Source organism: Clarias gariepinus, chromosome 18 (genome assembly GCF_024256425.1).
Source record: "Clarias gariepinus isolate MV-2021 ecotype Netherlands chromosome 18, CGAR_prim_01v2, whole genome shotgun sequence".
Classification (NCBI taxonomy): Eukaryota; Metazoa; Chordata; class Actinopteri; order Siluriformes; family Clariidae; genus Clarias; species Clarias gariepinus.
Genome location: NC_071117.1, coordinates 6,030,891 through 6,049,153, shown reverse-complemented (window position 1 = coordinate 6,049,153; position 18,263 = coordinate 6,030,891). Strand labels below are relative to the sequence as shown.

The 18,263-nt window shown below is 41.3% G+C and overlaps 2 protein-coding genes across 2 annotated transcripts; both read right to left on the bottom strand.

Annotated features, from left to right (window-relative positions):
• Positions 1-213: 213 nt before the first annotated feature.
• Positions 214-1,287, bottom strand: LOC128506519 (myoglobin-like). Its single transcript, XM_053477028.1, has 3 exons — positions 1,205-1,287; positions 663-879; positions 214-558 (listed from the first exon to the last, which is right to left on the bottom strand). Exons 1-3 carry the CDS (start codon positions 1,285-1,287, stop codon positions 418-420), a joined length of 441 nt encoding a protein of 146 aa, XP_053333003.1. The 3' UTR covers positions 214-417.
• A 15,068-nt stretch (positions 1,288-16,355) lies between these two features.
• On the bottom strand, positions 16,356-17,855 carry LOC128506515 (myoglobin-like). Its single transcript, XM_053477016.1, has 4 exons — positions 17,810-17,855; positions 17,223-17,308; positions 16,791-17,007; positions 16,356-16,685 (listed from the first exon to the last, which is right to left on the bottom strand). Exons 2-4 carry the CDS (start codon positions 17,303-17,305, stop codon positions 16,545-16,547), a joined length of 441 nt encoding a protein of 146 aa, XP_053332991.1. The 5' UTR covers positions 17,306-17,308; positions 17,810-17,855; the 3' UTR covers positions 16,356-16,544.
• Positions 17,856-18,263: the final 408 nt, after the last annotated feature.

Here is an 18,263-nt window from a genome sequence, read left to right as displayed (position 1 = left end):
CACAAGAAGACACTGGATTGCGCCCCTTTGAAGTTGCATTATTGATTAACCCATACAGATTGCCAATATTTATTCAATTAAAAGACAGAACTTTAGGGATTCTTATTTTAACACCATTTCCCAAAATGAGGGATATTCATTTCATGTTACAGTATTGGTACAACAAGTGTTCTGTAGTGATTATGTAAAGAAATACCAGATCAGATGAATGTTTTGCATAAGAAATGCTTTACTTTGACTCACCACATGTTATTGCTTACAACACTTGAAACTAAGCTCAACACTATGCAGTTGAGCCTAGTTTCAAGCCATTACTTGCAGGAATACAAGTGTCTTGTTTACAGTCTACTCCCACTTGCAGAATAAACATCCATTTACTTTGTCCCAGCAATGTCCGGCACTGTAGGGGACAAATATCTAGCCAGTGAATCCAAGCTCCTTGTAGACGCAGTCGATCTCATTGACGATGACACCCATCACACTTCTGAAAGCATCCTGGGTAGCTGTGTCCCACACACCCTTCTCCCCAAACACCTTAATGATGACCTCAGTGATCAGCTGATGGAAAGGGAGCAATTGGTGTTATTAAAAACGTACCAGAACTGGTAGTAATTCATGTACCAAAGTAAACTTAAGCAAATGTAAATTGAAGTGTTTGTTACCTTGAAGTTGTTGAGGGCAATCTTATGTTTGTTGGCATGGGTTGTAGCCAGTGGCTTGATGACATCACTAGAGCCTTTTGCCTTGAGGATCTCACCAAGTTTTGTCAGAACAGTTTTGCCATGGTCTGCAACACCTGCATTTCCAGCCAGTTCACCACATGGGATCCCCACAAACTTGGGGAAGAGTTTCTGGGTGTCAGGGTGCTCTGTGAACAGACTATATGGTTTGATAATTTAGTGCCAAATTTACAAAAGCACATGAAGTAAGGAAACAAGGCAGAAGATGGCAGTCTAGGCTCTCATTTCTGGTTCCCTTGAAGACCAATTAGAAGGGGAAAATAGTTGCTATTGTCCATGTCCTCACCCCTTTCCTCAGATATTAAAGCAAATGGAAAACTGGTTACAAAACAAAGTTACTGCTTGTAACAATTATGTCTTCTTCAGACTAAAGCAAGAAACAGCAGTGATCTCCATTAATGGCATCTACTGTAAACTATCAAAATAGTAGAATTTAGTTTTCAGAAGAGAGATTTGGTACTAACCGGGTGAGAACTTCTCCTCCATAGCCAGCAAGGTTGCTCTCCACTTTTCCCCAGCTGGCCAGAATTAACTCACAGTCAGACATTGTCTACAGACAAAGCAAAACAGCATGTGGTCTGAATGACAAACTAGTAGTACACATACCTCATACTCATTTTGTGTTCAAATAAAGCACATTGATTTCTATACAGTATTGGCAACAGATATTCCGAGACATTTTTCTCAGACTGGCTCAAAATTTAACCTTAAGGAACTACTGAAACTACTCTTAGCTAAGTGAACCAATTACCAAAGCCATGATAAAGGCCAACTTTCATCATACAAAATGCATACAAGTGTACACATATGCACATTAGAATATTAAAAATGTTACTAATTGCCTCAATCATTAAAGGGAAAATTACATTTGCAAAGGTGATTACAACCTCTACATTTTCATGACTTATTTTACAAAACTGACCACAGTCTCATCTGATCAGAACCCCAAACCACCTGAAAGATCACATGTACACAAACTTACCAGAAGTGGCGATCAGCTAAGATAAGAAAACGCGTGACTAGTCTCCTGTTTTTGGCCTTTTATACTTTGGGACCTACAGCCATTTGTCCCCTCACCTGTCAATCAAACATAAACACTTCTTGTCTAGAAGTTAACCCCATCTTTTTCAATACTCATCTGACCTGAGGATTTTGTATCTTTCTGATTAGTTCTCATTGTTTGTTTATAAGCTTATTGCCATTTATTACTTTTTTACCTGATTCTTTTTTATCTCTTTTCTATATTTTCTTTAATGTTCCCTGTTTCTCATTCTGTACAACTTACACTCTTCCTTCCCTTCATGTGCATGCTAAGCACCATGCAGGAGAATTTAACAGAGACCCAGCTCAGCCAGTGCATGTGACACAGATTTTTTATAGTACTGGAACTTATGTATGCTGAGAGATAGGAGAGCAGTATAAAAAGAACAAATAAAGAAAACAAAGCATGAGCTCCATTAGAACAGAAATGTGTTATTTCCCCCTTACACTACCTCAAAATGAATTGTAGGCCATGTCCTGACCAAAATGAGTAACTTGAAGTTAACCTAAATGTGCATGAATGCTAACGTCAGGCCAAAGTTGACTTTGAGTCTGCATGCCTTATTTTAGGCATTCCATAAACCTACCCCAACCTAAAAGTTTCTTGTTGAATCTAATGTATCACTTGAATGATAAGGATTGTTTGTTTTTAAAATTAACAGTGAAGATCAATATAATCGAGTATTGTGAAAATGTAAAGTAAGAAATGTTGCAGGTATGGTAAGAAATATAGAATAAGTAAAATTAGCAGGTTTAAAGCAAGTATAAAATCAGCCCATTCATGCTTATAAAAATTAAGACAAAAATGAATGCTGATTCAATTTAGGAAATTTAGGCAGGGTGCCAGTTCATCACAAGGTACACACATACACTCATACACACTACCCTCAATTTGGGAATGGCAATCAGCCTAATCTGCAGGTCTTTGGACTGTGGGAGAAATCAAATTCAAATTTCAAATTCAAATTTTATGCAAAAACACTCCAGAATTTAGTTTTCGGAAGAAAACCAGAGTACCCAGAGGAAACTGGCAAAGCACGAGGAGCACAAGCAAACTCCATGCACATAGAGACAGGTTCGAGCCTGAACCCTGGAGGTGCAAGGCAACAGTGCTAACCACTATACCACCGGGCCGCCCTCCATTAAACTCATTCTGCTGCAAATTTGTTTGTGATGCATGGGTGAGTTCTATCCCTTTTGGAGTGTTTTTGCATTTTCCTCCAATTTCTTGCAATATGCTTGAGATCCTACATCACTTTTACAAGGAAAAGTCAACTCTGATGGTAATTTAAATAAAAAATAAATAAATAAAACTCACATTACAAAACAGTAAACAATTAATTCCATCAGGCTTAAAAAAAAAAAAAGACAATCCATGGAACATACATTTTTATTTTTGTCTAGGATTAGTTAGTTTGGACCCACCTACAGCTGTGGTCAAATGATTTGAGAGTGCCGCACATATTTTTACAAAGTCTGCTGCTTCAGTATTGTTAGATATTTTTGCCAGATGTACTATGATATACTGAATAATAACTATAAGCATTTCATAAGTGTCAAAGGCTGTTATTCACAATTACAATAAGTTTATGCAAAGAGTCACATCACTCTTGGTTTACAGCAAAAAAAAAAAGAATATTAAAACCCTTAGGAGTCTGAAGGTGTTTTGAGACCCTGAAGAGGTTCTGACATGTCTTGACATTTGTGTATTATCAGTTACTTATAAACATATAAATGGCTAAAGTCTGATTACACTGTATTCAGCTCAAACTGGGCTACAGTAATCTGTGAGCAGCATGTATGTACAAGCTTGTATATTGGAGAAAAAAAAACCAGTTATGCATGATTGTTGAAAACAACCAAAAATAAGTCACTGAAATAAGACCACAAAACACATTTATACCATTTGTGTACAAGACTTTTGTGACCTGGATCTTGTAGTGTAGATATTTTACTTTAAAATGATCATCTCGCTCACGCATTCACAGAAAACAGTACATTTATTTAAAGACACTTTTTGTTTAGAAAGGCCATATGCGAGGAGGCGTAAATGATCATGAATAATGCTGTAATTCTGATGTGAAATGTGACCAACACCTCTCCCCTGATCTTTCTGGGTGAAAATGATGCCAATCAAACTGAACACGTCATCTGGAATAAAATCAGTAGCAGCATCAGGTCATGCTAGTAACTATTATTGTAGTAAATATTAATTAAAAAATAATATTTTCTCAGCATTATTATGAATTTATATTGTCTACAATAATAATTAAAATGAGTAACTAGTTTACTAGCCTGATCTAATGCTGCCTCTGATTTTATTGCAGTTTATCTGTTCAATTGATTTTCACTTGGCTCGGGTACAGAAGGGGAGAGGTGCTGGTCATTATCATCACTGACCCTAAAGCTGCTGGATCCAGACTCACTGTCCCTGACCGTAATGTTAGAGCTGTCAGAGCCTGCGGAACTGCAATTTCTCCTTACGTTAAAAGAATAATCTGTTAATTTGAAGAATTTCACAGCATCTGCTTTTAAAGCTTTTGTTTCTTGTCGCGTAAATTTTCAGGACCCCCCTTTTTTTTTCGATTTTCATCCATGGAAATTATTCATTCTTTGCTGTATTGAAAAAGGATCCATACTGTATCTCTCCCTCTGTAAATTAAGAGTGAAAGGGGGCGTGGTTTTAGAACATACAATGGAATATGATTACAATACGTTCACATGGACACAAACTGTGCCGCTTTGGGCCGGATAGCCGGGAAAAAAAGAGCTCAGAGCCAACAATAGCGTTCAGCACAAAACCTTTCAGCATCACAAAATTATAATACAAAACATACAGTAAAAGAAAAAAAAAAAAACAATATAGCATTTCGGGGGGCTCCTACTCCATTCTCTCCTTCTCACGTGCACACCTCCGCAGCGCGCACTTCGTAGCAGCTTTTAAAGGGCAACATACTGTACATGCATAATGTGGTATAGAACATAGTAGTGGCCATTACAAAACACGTGATGCTCTTTGTCGGCAACAACCATACGATCAACGCACTCATCTATCTGCGTAAAAACAAGATGCAATATTGTGGTTTCCATCATTTTCAAAATAAATTTACTTACTAACTGGGCCGGCCACATTGACCAGCGTCCCCCCGGGAAAACGCTGCTCCTGGTGGCCAGTCCGCCACTGAAATGATACATATTTCAGAAGACGTTATGACTGCCCTTTCAAAAAAAAAAAAAAACTCATGCAGCATCAGTGGATCAGACAAATATAAATATATAAAAAATACTACAGTATATAGTAGTTTTTTTATAATTATTGATAATTCACTCTAAGCTGCATGAATGGATAAACTGAGAGCCATAATTTTTGATTCTTTACAATAAACATAATTCTCCCACAAGACTCAAGGCTTTATGTACTGCATAAATTAACATTTTTAATTAATCTTTTAAATGAATGAATGAGGTACATTTTTGGCAAACACTTTTCGCCACCTCCTGATATAATTGAAACGACCTTTATTTAAAACTAAAGTTACTTTCAAAATGTTTTAAATTTTCAAAAACTCTATTTTGGTGTGTATTATAGACATTAGTGTTTATATCAGAAATACAAACTTTTATCCCAGTACCTCTGATAATTTGAATTATTGTAAGGAAATCATATTGTAAGAAATAATGGTGATTGAAGAGACTGTTAGTGAAGCTGTTTAATAATACCTATAAATTACAACCACTTTCTGACTCAGTGACAGCACCAAAGCAAATTTAAAATCGTGCAGCTGTAATCCATTTTGTTATACACATTTAAGCTGTTAAAAAGCAAAATCTGGTGGCATTCAGATATATCAGAAACCCCTGTGACCCATAGAATCATCTATTCTCCAAATTAAAAACTGTAACCTGACTGTCAAAGATGTAATGAGGGTGAAGTGTTTATAAAGATGATAAAGTGGTTAGCTGTGTTATTTTCTGCGATGTTCATTAATGAAACATTATGAAATAAAGTAATAGCTTACACGCGCATCCTGTTATTGGTTTAAGTAAGTAAAACCTTATTTTCGTTGTAATTAACTCAGATTGCGCAAAATGTGTGTAAAGCTGAAGTACTTGAGTGCTGCGATCCTGGAGGGCTGTGATTGGTTGAATGGTGCACGTGAGATGTGTTTTGTGAATAAATATTTTTTTTCGTGGACAGGAATTGGGTATCACGCTTGTGAATATTGTGGGGTTTTTTTGTAAATTATTAATGAAACTATTTTATTTCCATAGAAAACGCACTGAATCTGAGTGTAAACTGTGTGTTTTCCTGCCGATGTCCGTGGTCATGGCCATTTACATAGAGTACACAGACTGTTTTCCCTGTGAATAGTGTGTGGGCATGTCCTGCAGCAGGTCATTATCAGATAAGGAAGTGTGACAGAAATTCTGTGCCTCTTCTTGGTTTCACACGGATTAGATAAACTGACAATGTTTGTTGTCAATAAGATTTGCATCATTTAAAAGATATGATATATTTATTAATTCTGTTTAAATAAAACGAGACCCTTTACAGATTCAAATGATGTACTACACTTATGTGTATGATAAAACATGGCAAAGCATTTTAAGTTCTTTTCACGGTTAGTAGAAAAAAAAGCAGGTGTACCCGCCAGCGGTAACTCCGACTCCGAAGGGATAGAAGACTGCCGCGAAAAAGACTACTTTGAAAAGTTGGTTTGAAGCTGACACCCACTTGCCATCTGTATGGCATTTCTAATTTTTAAACATTTTAATTTTGGAATGTACCACAGCCAGATTTCATAAAGCTACAGTTAATGCTTGGACTGTTGCTATAGCATTTGTTAAACAATTGATAACATGATTATTTCTATGTAAATTGAAGTCATGTGTGTAAACTAACTGTGTTTTTTTTTTGTACATTTGTGTTTAAGTTCTGTACTCTTTGATTCGTTTATCATTAATTTTATGTGTCGGCCCACACCACCCTTTTTATATATACAGGGGTTGGACAATGAAATGGAAATGCCAGGTTTTAGACCACCATAATTCATTAGTATGGTGTAGGGCCTCCTTTTGTGGCCAATACAGCATCGGTTCATCTTGGGAATAACAGATACAAGTCCTGCACAGTGGCCAGATGGACTTTGAGGCATTCTTCTTGCAGAATAGTGGTCAATTCACTATGTGATGCTGGTGGAGGAAAAGGTTTCTTGACTCACTCCGCTAAAACATCCCAAAGTGGCTAAATAATATTTAGATCTGGTGACTGTGCAGGTGTTAGGTTTAAATGAAGAAGAAGTGTGGTTAAGCTCAGAGAAGAAGAGTTTTAGCTTGTTGTGTCTGCTGCAGCTTGATACACTTACTCGACCAGGCCTGATCGACCGGGAGAGACAAACACACACACTCAGACATGATGTCTGAAGATCTCTGTTTATTCTCAGCAAAGACATTTAAATTATGTATACTTATCTGGATACAGCGTATAGAAGGTGTTACAGAAGGCATAAGAAAGCACAGTGAGGGGTCTGTTGTCAGGGCACAGGAATCTTCTTATTAGATTACACTCACTCACTCACTCACTCACTCACTCATCTTTTATACCGCTTTATCCTGTATTCAGGGTTGCAGGGACCTAAAGCCTATCCCAAGACAGTGTGTCAATCCATTGCAGGACACACAAGGAGAACATACAAACTCCATGCACACAGAGACAGGAATCAAGACTGGCCTAAAATCAAACCCGGACCTTGAAGGTGCAAGGCGACAGTGCTAACCACTACACCACTGTGCTGCCTTAATGTGTTACAATATTATGAAATATTACAGAAAATATTACAGTGCCCCCATAAATTTTATCAGATTTTACTACAGTTTGTCAATAAAAATGACAATGAATGAACAGTCAGGCATTGGCATAGAAGAGATTTACAAAATCAAATAAAAAAAAAATAGCTAATCAAAACCCTGTGCTTGTGTAAAAAATGAGAAGATATGACTCCTTTTGTGGTGTCTTCATGATGCCTGTGGTTCTATTAAGCGACAGGAACTGATAATAAACTTCCTCTCTGTAAGTGGAAAAAAAAATTGTAGAGACCGAGCCCTGAACTCCAAATCTCTGTTTAAGAATTCAGCAGGCCATCTCCAGTCCTTCTGGTCTCTTAGCAATATATTCCATTCAAAACCAGTTCCCCAGACCATGAAGCCAAACATCTCTCTCCACAATTGACAAGGGAAGAGTAAAAGACTAAATGAGTCTGACTAGGGAAGGAGGGAATGTGAGGAAATATCAGTGTCCAAAACATCCAAGTCCTCTTCCAAGCTGATCTCTTTTTCAACCCAGATACTTAAAGTAGAGAGTCAGTTGAAGCATGTTGCTCTGTCATGAGCTCCCAACCCATGGCTTGTGCTTAATTCGGAGGAGTGGAGTGCTCAACACTGCATAATTGGGTATCCAACTTCTTCTTCTTTGTCTTTCGGCTGTTCCCTTTCAGGGGTCGCCACAGCGAATCATCTGCCTCCATCTAACCCTATCCTCTGCATCCTCTTCTCTCACACCAACTAACTTCATGTCCTCTCTCACTGCATCCATAAATCTCCTCTTTGGTCTTCCTCTAGACCTCCTGCCTGGCAGTTCCAGCCTCAGCAACCTTCTACCGATATATTCACAATCTCTCCTCTGAACATGCCCAAACCACCTCAATCTGGCCTCTCTGACTTTATCTCCAAAATATCTAATGTGGGTTGTCCCTCTGATAAACTCATTCTTAATCCTATCCATCCTTGTCACTCCCAAGGAGAACCTCAACATCTTCAGCTCTGCTACCTCCAACTCTGCCTCCTGTCTTTTCTTCAGCGCCACTGTCTCTAAGCCGTAGAGCATCACTGGTCTCACCACTGTCCTGTACACCTTTCCTTTCATTCTCGCTGATACTCTTTTATCGCACAACACACCTGACACTTTTCTCCACCCATTCCAACCTGCCTGTACCCGCCTCTTCACCTCCTTTCCACACTCTCCGTTGCTCTGGACCGTTGACCCCAAGTACTTAAAATCCTGCACCTTCTTTACCTCTGCTCCCTGTAGCCTCACCAATCCTCCTGGGTCCCTCTCATTTACACACATGTATTCCGTCTTGCTGCGGCTAACCTTCATTCCTCTGCTTTCCAGAGCATACCTCCACCTCTCCAAATTTTCCTCCACCTGTTCCCTGCTCTCGCTACAGAGCACAATGTCATCTGCAAACATCATAGTCCATGGGGACTCCTGTCTTACCTCATCTGTCATCCTGTCCATCACCAGAGCAAACAAAAAGGGGCTTAGAGCGATCCTTGATGCAGACCCAATGCAATACCACAGCTCCTCTCTTGGCACCCTGTCATACGCTTTTTCTAAATCTAAAAAGACACAATGCAACTCCCTGTTACCTTCTCTGTACTTCTCCGCCAGCATCCTCAAAGCAAATACTGCATCTGATCAAATTCAAATTCAAATTCAAATTTTATTTGTCACATACACAGTCATACACAGTACGAAATGTAGTGAAATGCTTACACGACCGCCAGTGACCTTAAAAAGAGAATTAAAACTTATAAGTAATAAATATCAATAGACGAAATATGATAAAAAATTTAAATTTAAATAAAAATTTAACTAGAAAAAAATAGAACATGAAAATAGAAATATATTGTATGCATAGAACTATAATTTTGTGCAAGTATGCATAGAAAAAGTGACTCTGTGCAATAGTTATTAAAGTGACTTTGTGTAATGGTCCAGAATGTAAACGTGAACATGTAGTGTAGATGTGATGTGCGTGGAGTTGTCCATATTGTCCATTGATGTATAAAGATTGATTGGTTGATTTTGAGAATTGTGAAAATATTGTGTTAGTTATGCCTAGTGGTGTGGTTGAGAGACCTTATCGCCTGCGGGAAGAAGCTCCTCCTCAGTCTCTCTGTGTTGGCCCTCAGGGAGCGGAATCGCTTCCCAGACCGCAACAGAGTAAACAGTCCATTGTTGGGATGGCTGAGGTCCTTCACGACCTTCCTGGCCTTGGTCCAGCACCGCTTGGTGTAGATTGAGTGCAGGTCAGGGAGCTCGATGCGGATGATGCGCTCAGCTGATCGCACCACCCTCTGTAGAGCTCGTCTGTCCTGCATGGTGCTGTTCCCGAACCAGGTCGTGATGTTTCCCGTCAGGATGCTCTCTATGGTGCAGGAGTAGAAATTCCTGAGCACCTTGGAGGGCAGTCTAAAGTCTCTCAAGCGTCTGAGGTGGTACAGACGCTGCCGGGCCTTTTTTACCACGGTGTTGATGTGACAGGACCATGTCAGGTCCTGCGTGATGTGAACACCGAGGTATCTGAAGCTGTCCACTCTCTCCACTGGGCTCCTGTTGATGACGGGGGTCTGGTAGTTCCTCTCCTGCTTTGTACTGAAGTCCACTATCAGCTCCTTTGTCTTGCTGACGTTCAGGAGGAGATTGTTTCTCTGGCACCAGTTCTCCAGATTTCCAACCTCCTCCAGGTAGGCCGTCTCATCGTTGTTGGTGATCAGGCCCACCACGACAGTGTCGTCAGCAAACTTGATGACGGTGGTGGAGTTGGTAGTGGCCACGCAGTCAGAGGTGTAAAGAGAGTACAGCAGGGGGCTCAGAACACAACCCTGGGGGGCTCCAGTACTGAGAGTGATGGAGGCTGAGACATGGCCGCCCATCCTTACTGCCTGTGGTCTGCCAGTCAGAAAATTGGAGATCCACTGACACATGGATGAGCTGAGTCCCAGGTGCTCCAGCTTGGTGGTGAGTGTGGAGGGAATTATGGTATTAAATGCAGAGCTGTAGTCGATGAAGAGCATTTTCACATAATTCCCCCTCCGAGTGTCCAGGTGAGTGAGAGATGTGTGGAGGAGATGTGAGATTGCATCGTCCGTGGAACGGTTTGGACGGTATGCAAACTGTAGTGGGTCCAGTGTGTCTGGTAGTGAAGAAATGATGAAGTCTCTGACCAGGCGTTCAAAGCACTTCATCACTACTGAAGTGAGGGCTACAGGGCGATAATCATTGAGGGAAGCAGGATGAGGTTTCTTTGGGACTGGAACAATAATGGACTCTTTGAAGCATGTGGGGATCACCGACTGAGATAAAGAGATGTTGAATATCTCAGTGAACACAGGTGCTAGCTGGTCTGCGCAGGCTCTGAGGATCCGGCCTGAGATGCCGTCTGGTCCTGCTGCTTTCCTGGTGTTCACTCTCTTGAAGGCTCTCCTCACGTCATGCTCGGTGATGATGAACGCGCTTCCGGTGCTGGCAGTGACTTCCTGTCTGCAGCCATTAACGCCGCTAGCATTAGCATCGCTAGCATTAGCATCGCTAGCGTCTTTAGCTGCAGCCTCGAAGCGAGCATAGAAAGTGTTCAGCTCATCTGCCAGAGACACGTCTGCGTTTATCATACCGGATGTTGGTGCTTTATAATCCGTTATTGTCCTTAATCCCTGCCACAGGCTCCTAGAGTCACTCTGTTGGAGCTGTGACTCTAGTTTTCTCCCGTAGCGCTGCTTCGCCTCTTTCACCGCCTTCCGGACGCTGTATGACGCAGCCTTGTATGGTTCCATGTCCCCCGACGCGAGTCCCGTGTTGTAGGCAGCGGTGCGAGATTTCAGAGCGTCGCGGATGGTTTTATCCACCCACGGCTTCTGGTTGGGAAACGTTTTAATAGTCTTTTTCTCCACGGTATCATCCGCTAGTTTCCCGATGAATCCCACAACCGCTTCCGTAAACACGCTGACGTCACCATCGGAGCTGTTTCTGAACATGTCCCAGTCTGCGTCATCGAGTGCGTCCTGTAACGCGGCCACCGATTGGTCCGTCCAGCGCGCGACCTCCCTCTGAACCGGAACTTCCTGTTTCAGCCTTTGTTTGTATTTTGGCATGAGGAAGATGGCGGCGTGGTCGGATTTGCCAAACGGAGGGCGAGATTGTGCCTTGTAACCGTCCTTGACTGTGGTGTAGCAATGATCCAGTGTCCTTTCGCCCCTGGTGGGGCAGGTGATGTGCTGATAAAAGTTTGGCGCTGCGCGTTTGAGGTTGGCACTGTTAAAGTCCCCCGCCACAATAAGCGCAGCGTCCCGGTGTTGTGTTTGTTGTTGTGTGAGTGCCTCATGCAGCTCGCATAAGGCAGTGTCCGTGTCCGCTTGTGGTGGAATATAAACGGCGCTGATTATGACCGATGTGAACTCCCGAGGAAGGTAAAAAGGACGACACATGATGGACAGTAGTTCCAGGTTTGGTGTGCAGAAGCGTGTGAGAGGAACAACGCTCGCGCTGTTGCACCAGCTGCTGTTCACCATTAAACACACGCCGCCTCCCCTTGACTTCCCCGAGTCCCGCGTCCTGTCCATGCGGTGAACCGAGAAGAACTCGGCCGGCTGGATGGCGTGGTCCGGCACCGCTGGGTTCAGCCATGTCTCGGTGAAGCAGAGGAGATTGCAGTCCCGAATGTCTCTCTGGAACTTTATCCTGGCCCTGAGGTCATCGAGCTTGTTCTCCAGTGACTGGACGTTGGCGAGCAGGATGCTAGGCAGAGGTGTGCGGTGTGCACGGGCTCTCAGCCTGTTCCTGACGCCGGCTCGTTTCCCTCGAGGCCGCCGCTTCGCGTCGCGTCCTTTGTTGTCCCTCAGGATCTCACTCGGCCAGCTCGGATCCGGAGTTAAAAACGTCGAATTGTGAGTACATTGTATACCAATAGAAACAAGAGTGTCTCTATCATAACTAATGTACTCCATGGTGGTAATTTGACTGGTTTTAAAACGGTAAAAACTAACTTAAATAACAAAAACAAAGAAAATCTGGTCGGAGCAGTCGTGACGGCAGCCGACCTCACCGGCGCCATCTTGGATCACTTTACAAGTGTACTCTTTCTAGGCATAAAACCATATTGCTGCTCACAAATGCTCACCTCTGCCCTTAACCGAGCTTCCACTACTCTTTCCCACAGCTTCATTGCCTGGCTCATTAACTTTATACCTCTATAATTGCCACAGCTTTGCACATCTCCCTTGTTCTTAAAAATTGGCACCAATACACTTCTCCTCCATTCCTCTGGAATCTTCTCACTCTCCAAGATCTTGTTAAACAAACTTGTCAAAAACTCTACTGCCATCTTTCCTAAGCACTTCCATACCTCCACAGGTATGTCATCAGGACCAACAGCCTTTCCACTCTTCATTCTCTTCAACGCCCTTCTCACCTCACTTCTACCAATATTTGCTACTTCCTGTTCCACAACAGTCACCTCTTCTACTCTTTGTTCTCTTTCGTTTTCCTCATTCATCAACTCCTTAAAGTACTCCTTCCATCTTCCCATCACCCTCCTGGCATCTGTCAGTACATTTCCATCTCTATCTTTAATCACTCTAACCTGCTGCACATCCTTCCCATCTCTATCTCTCTGCCTTGCCAACCTGTACAGATCCCCCTCTCCCTCCTTACTGTCTAGCCTAGCATACAAGTCCTCATATGCTCTTTGTTTGGCCTTTGCCACCTCTACCTTCACCTTACTCTGCATCTCCCTGTACTCCTGTCTACTCTCTTCAGTCCTCTCAGTGTCCCACTTCTTCTTAGCTAGCCTCTTTCCCTGTATACACTCCTGGACTTCCTCATTCCACCACCAAGTCTCCTTGTCCACTTTCCCCTTACCTGATGATACACCAAGTACCCTCCTACCTGTCTCCCTGATCACATTGGCTGTAGTTGTCCAGTCAACTGAAAGCACCTCCTGACCACCCATAGCCTGTCTCAACTCCTCCCTAAAGACTTCACAACATTCTTCCTTTCTCAGCTTCCACCACTTTGTCCTCTGCTCTGCCTTTGTCCTCTTTGCCTTCCTCACCACCAGGGTTATTTTACACACCACCATTCTGTGTTGTCTGGCTACACTCTCCCCTACCAACACTTTGCAGTCACTGATCTCTTTCAGGTTACAACGTCGACACAAGATGTAGTCGACCTGAGTGCTTCTGCCTCCACTCTTATATGTCACCCTATGTTCCTGCCTCTTCTGGAAGAAAGTATTTACTACTGCCATTTCCATCCTCTTTGCAAAGTCCACCACCATCTGTCCTTCTACATTCCTGTCCTGAAGACCAAACCTGCCCATCACATTTTCATCACCTCTGTTCCCTTCCCCAACATGTCCATTGAAGTCTGCACCAATCACCACTCTTTCACCTCTGGGGATGCTCTGCATCACTTCATCTAACTCACTCCAGAATTTCTCCTTCTCTTTTAACTCACATCCTACCTGTGGGGCATAACCACTAACAACATTGAACATTATCCCTTCAATTTCCAGCTTCAGACTCATCACCCTATCTGATACTCTCTTCACCTCTAGAACATTCCTTACACACTCCTCTTTCAGAATAACTCCTACTCCATTTCTTTTCCTATCCACAACATGGTAAAACAATTTGAACCCTGATCCTAAGCTTCTAGCCTTGCTACCTTTTCACCTGGTCTCCTGTACACACAGTATATCCACCTTTCTTCTCTGCATCATATCAACTAACTCTCTTCCCTTCCCTGTCATGGTCCCAACATTCAAAGTCCCTACTATCACTCCTAAACTCTTGCCTTTCCTCTCTCTGCTTACGAACACGCCTTCCTCCTCTCCTTCTTCGACCAACAGTAGCCCAATTTCCACCAGCACCCTGTAGGTCAACAGCACCAGTGGCGGTCGTTGTTAACCCGGGCCACGACCGATCCGGTATGGGAATTATATTCTTGATTCGCATCATTGATTTGGCAAATGTTTTACGTCGGATGCCCTTCCTGACACAACCCTCTGCATTTATCCAGACTTGGGACTGGCACAAGAAGACACTGAATTGCGCCCCCCCGTGGTTGCATTAATTGGGTATCCAACTTGTTCTCAAATTTCTCTCATTCGATACCACTTTCACTCTTTTTCCCCCTAACGTGCATCCTAATGGATGGGCACCATGTAGCAAAATGTAACAGTGACCCGGATCAGCCAGTGCATGTGAGACACACTTTATTACTAGTCATGGGTTGTATGTATGTTGTGTTCAACTCAACATATTTACAATACACCCATTATTTAGTGCAGGTTTATGCACGAGTTTAATCATTTGTGAAACAGAAATAGGAGAGCAATTTACGAAGAGAGAGAGAGAGATAAAGTATGAGCTCCATTAGCTCAAAAAGTTGAGTCATGGCTTTGGCTTGAGGAGAGAGCAGTTTAATAATTATTTCCACCTTACACTACCTCAAAATTAATTTTAGGCTATGACTCTTTATCCTGCCAAAAAACATGTAACTTGATACAGTCTTAACCTTGGGCCAGTCAACCCTTACCGTGTACAAACACTAACCCTAGGCATTCCCTAAACCCCATTACCCCAACCTCATAGTAGGCAACATTACTTTTTGAACGCAATACATCACTTAAACACTAGGAATGAGTTTTTTTTTTTTTTAATCTAGATCAAGTAGTATAGTCATAATACTACTTGTTCTTACGATCTAGTATAGTTGTGAAAATGTGCAGTAAAACACATTGACATTAGATTTTAAGTACGAATTCCATCCTATTCATGCCCATAAAAATTAAAACAATGGCTGCTTAAATTATTTAAGATTCTTTCTTGGTAAAGAACTACCAAGGTTCAGTCCTAAAACCAAGATTCCTGTGGGTTCTCCAGTAAACTGCACCAGCCACAAATTTCTGAAAAGTGAGTGGGCTTCTACACCAGAACATTTCTGTATTAACTAGTGAGAAATACCCCAAACCCATTCTCTCAAAGATATATTTTTTTAATGTTTGCGTTAAAATAGATGAACTTGAGTTAGGTAAATTAATCACTGGTTCTCAAAAGAAAAAAAATAAATAAATTTGTGGTTAGATTTATATTCATTATTGTAACAAACCTGCTACCATCAAAGTAAAAAAATAGCTAGCCGTTAACAGAATCAGGGGGTAGGATAAGAGTGTTAAAAACCTCTGACACACAAGTGCAGAATTGCTGTGTTGGCAAGCTCTCTCGGACATAAATGGTGCATATAGGATGCCTAAGTTTTAAAAGTCAGTATAATTAGATTTAGAAAATTTTCTGCACCCTGTGTAATGCACTACTGCTATCTTAAGTGCACTGTGGGATTTGGTCTGAATGTTAACCGCTTACTTTAATTCAGCATAAAATGTAGATGACATTTCAAATGTTACATTTGAAAATGAATATTGACCAACCCATATGGATTGCGAATATTTATTCAATTAAAAGACAGAACTTTAGGAATTCTAATTTCAACACTATTTCCCTTAATAGGAGTTATTTGTTACAGTAATATATAGGGCTATTTTAATTTAACTGGTTACTTGTTTTATGATGGTGGGGATCTAGTAAGTTACATTAGCCACACCTATAGGTTTTGATTTGTATTCAAGCCTATTTTCCTTTATAAAAAAAAAGGAAACCAAGGGAATTAACCATTTTTTTTTTTTAAATGTACTGTAGTGATTATGTAAATAAACATGCAACACAATCATCTGATATGGTACAAGAACTGCTTTACTGAGGCTCACCACATGTTAATGCTTAAACTTAAAAGTAAGCAACACTACACAGTTAAACCATTACTTGCAGGAATACAAGCGTCTTGATTACAGTCTACTCCCACTGGTGGAATAAACACCCATTTACTTCGTCCCAGCAATGTCCGGCACTGTAGGGGACAAATATCTAGCCAGTGAATCCAAGCTCCTTGTAGACACAGTCGATCTCATTGACGACGACACCCATCACACTTCTGAAAGCATCCTGGGTAGCAGTGTCCCACACCCCCTTCTCCCCAAACACCTTAATGATGACCTCAGTGATCAGCTGATGGAAAGGGAGCAATTTGGCATTATTAAAAATGTACCAGGACTTGTGGTAATGCATTTATCAAAGTAAACTTAAGCAAATGTAAATTAAAGTGTTTGTTACCTTGAAGTTGTTGAGGGCAATCTTGTGTTTGTTGGCATGGGTTGTAGCCAGTGGCTTGATGACATCACTAGAGCCTTTTGCCTTGAGGATCTCACCCAGTTTTGTCAGAACAGTTTTGCCATGGTCTGCAACACCTGCATTTCCAGCCAGTTCACCACATGGGATCCCCACAAACTTGGGGAAGAGTTTCTGGGTGTCAGGGTGCTCTGTGAACAGACTATATGGTTTGATAATTTAGTGCCAAATTTACAAAAGTACAAGATCTGAAAGAGGAGGGAGCAGGGGCTCTTGAATTAAGGAAACAGAAGGTAGGAGAAAGATGGCAGTCTAGGCTAGACTAAAGCAATGACCAGCAGTGATCTCCATTAATAGCTTCTACTGTAAACTATTGACATGCTAAAATGTAGATTTCAGAAGAGATTTGGTACTAACCGGGTAAGAACTTCTCCTCCATAGTCAGCAAGGTTGCTCTCCACTTTTCCCCAGCTGGCCAGAATCAACTCACAATCAGACATTGTCTACAGACAAAGCATAACAGCATGTGGTCCAAATGATAAACTAGCAGTACATATACCTTACTCATTTTGTGTTTAAATAAAGCACATTGATTTTTATACAGTGTTGGCAACATATATTGAGACATTTTGCTAAGCCCTGCTCAAAATTCAACCTTAAGGGAGGCTGAAACTACTCTTAATTAGCTAAGTTCACCAATTATTTTAAAAAAAAAGGCCCAAAACCTGCCTCAAATGTGGAGAAACGTTAAAATTGAAAAAAAAAAAAAAAAACTAAGCCATGATAAAGGCCAACCATTATCATACAAAAAGCATGCAAGTGTACACATATGCACATCAGAATATTGAAAATGTTACTAATTGACTCAATCATTTAAGTGAAAATTACATTTGCAAAGGTGGTTACAACCTCTACATTTTCATGACTTATTTTACAAAACTGACCACAGTCTCATCTGATCAGAACCCCAAACCACCTGAAAGATCACATGTACACAAACTTACCAGAAGAGTATCAAGATCAGCTACGATAAGAAAACTATTCTCTGGACTTATCCTGCAGTCTCCTGTCTTTGGCCTTTTATACTTTGGGCTCTACAGCCATTTGTCCCCTCACCTGTCAATCAAACATAAACACTTCTTGTCTAGAAGTTAACCCCATCTTTTTCAATAATCATCTGACCTGAGGATTCTGTATCTCTCTGATTAGTTCTCATTGTTTGTTTATTAATTTTCTGCCTTTTTATTATGTTTGTACCTGATTTTTTAAAATCTTTTTCTCACATTTTCTCAAATGTTCCCTCTTTCTCATTCTGTACCACTTTCACCCTTTCTTCCCTTCATGTGCATGCTAATACATAAGCATGTAGGAGAATTTAACAGAGACCCAGCTCAGCCAGTGCATGTGACACAGATTTTTCATAGTACTGGGACTTATGTATGCTGTGTTGGTCAACTT

Bases quoted from the DNA above. Each gene is read 5' to 3' on its own strand.
- LOC128506519 (XM_053477028.1), bottom strand. From the start codon at position 1,287: ATGTCTGACTGTGAGTTAATTCTGGCCAGCTGGGGAAAAGTGGAGAGC. The intron at 880-1,204 runs GTTAGTACCAAA...CAAACCATATAG, and splicing joins GGAGGAGAAGTTCTCACCCG to TCTGTTCACAGAGCACCCTG. The intron at 559-662 runs GTAACAAACACT...CCTTTCCATCAG, and splicing joins TTGCCCTCAACAACTTCAAG to CTGATCACTGAGGTCATCAT.
- LOC128506515 (XM_053477016.1), bottom strand. From the start codon at position 17,305: ATGTCTGATTGTGAGTTGATTCTGGCCAGCTGGGGAAAAGTGGAGAGC. The intron at 17,008-17,222 runs GTTAGTACCAAA...CAAACCATATAG, and splicing joins GGAGGAGAAGTTCTTACCCG to TCTGTTCACAGAGCACCCTG. The intron at 16,686-16,790 runs GTAACAAACACT...CCTTTCCATCAG, and splicing joins TTGCCCTCAACAACTTCAAG to CTGATCACTGAGGTCATCAT.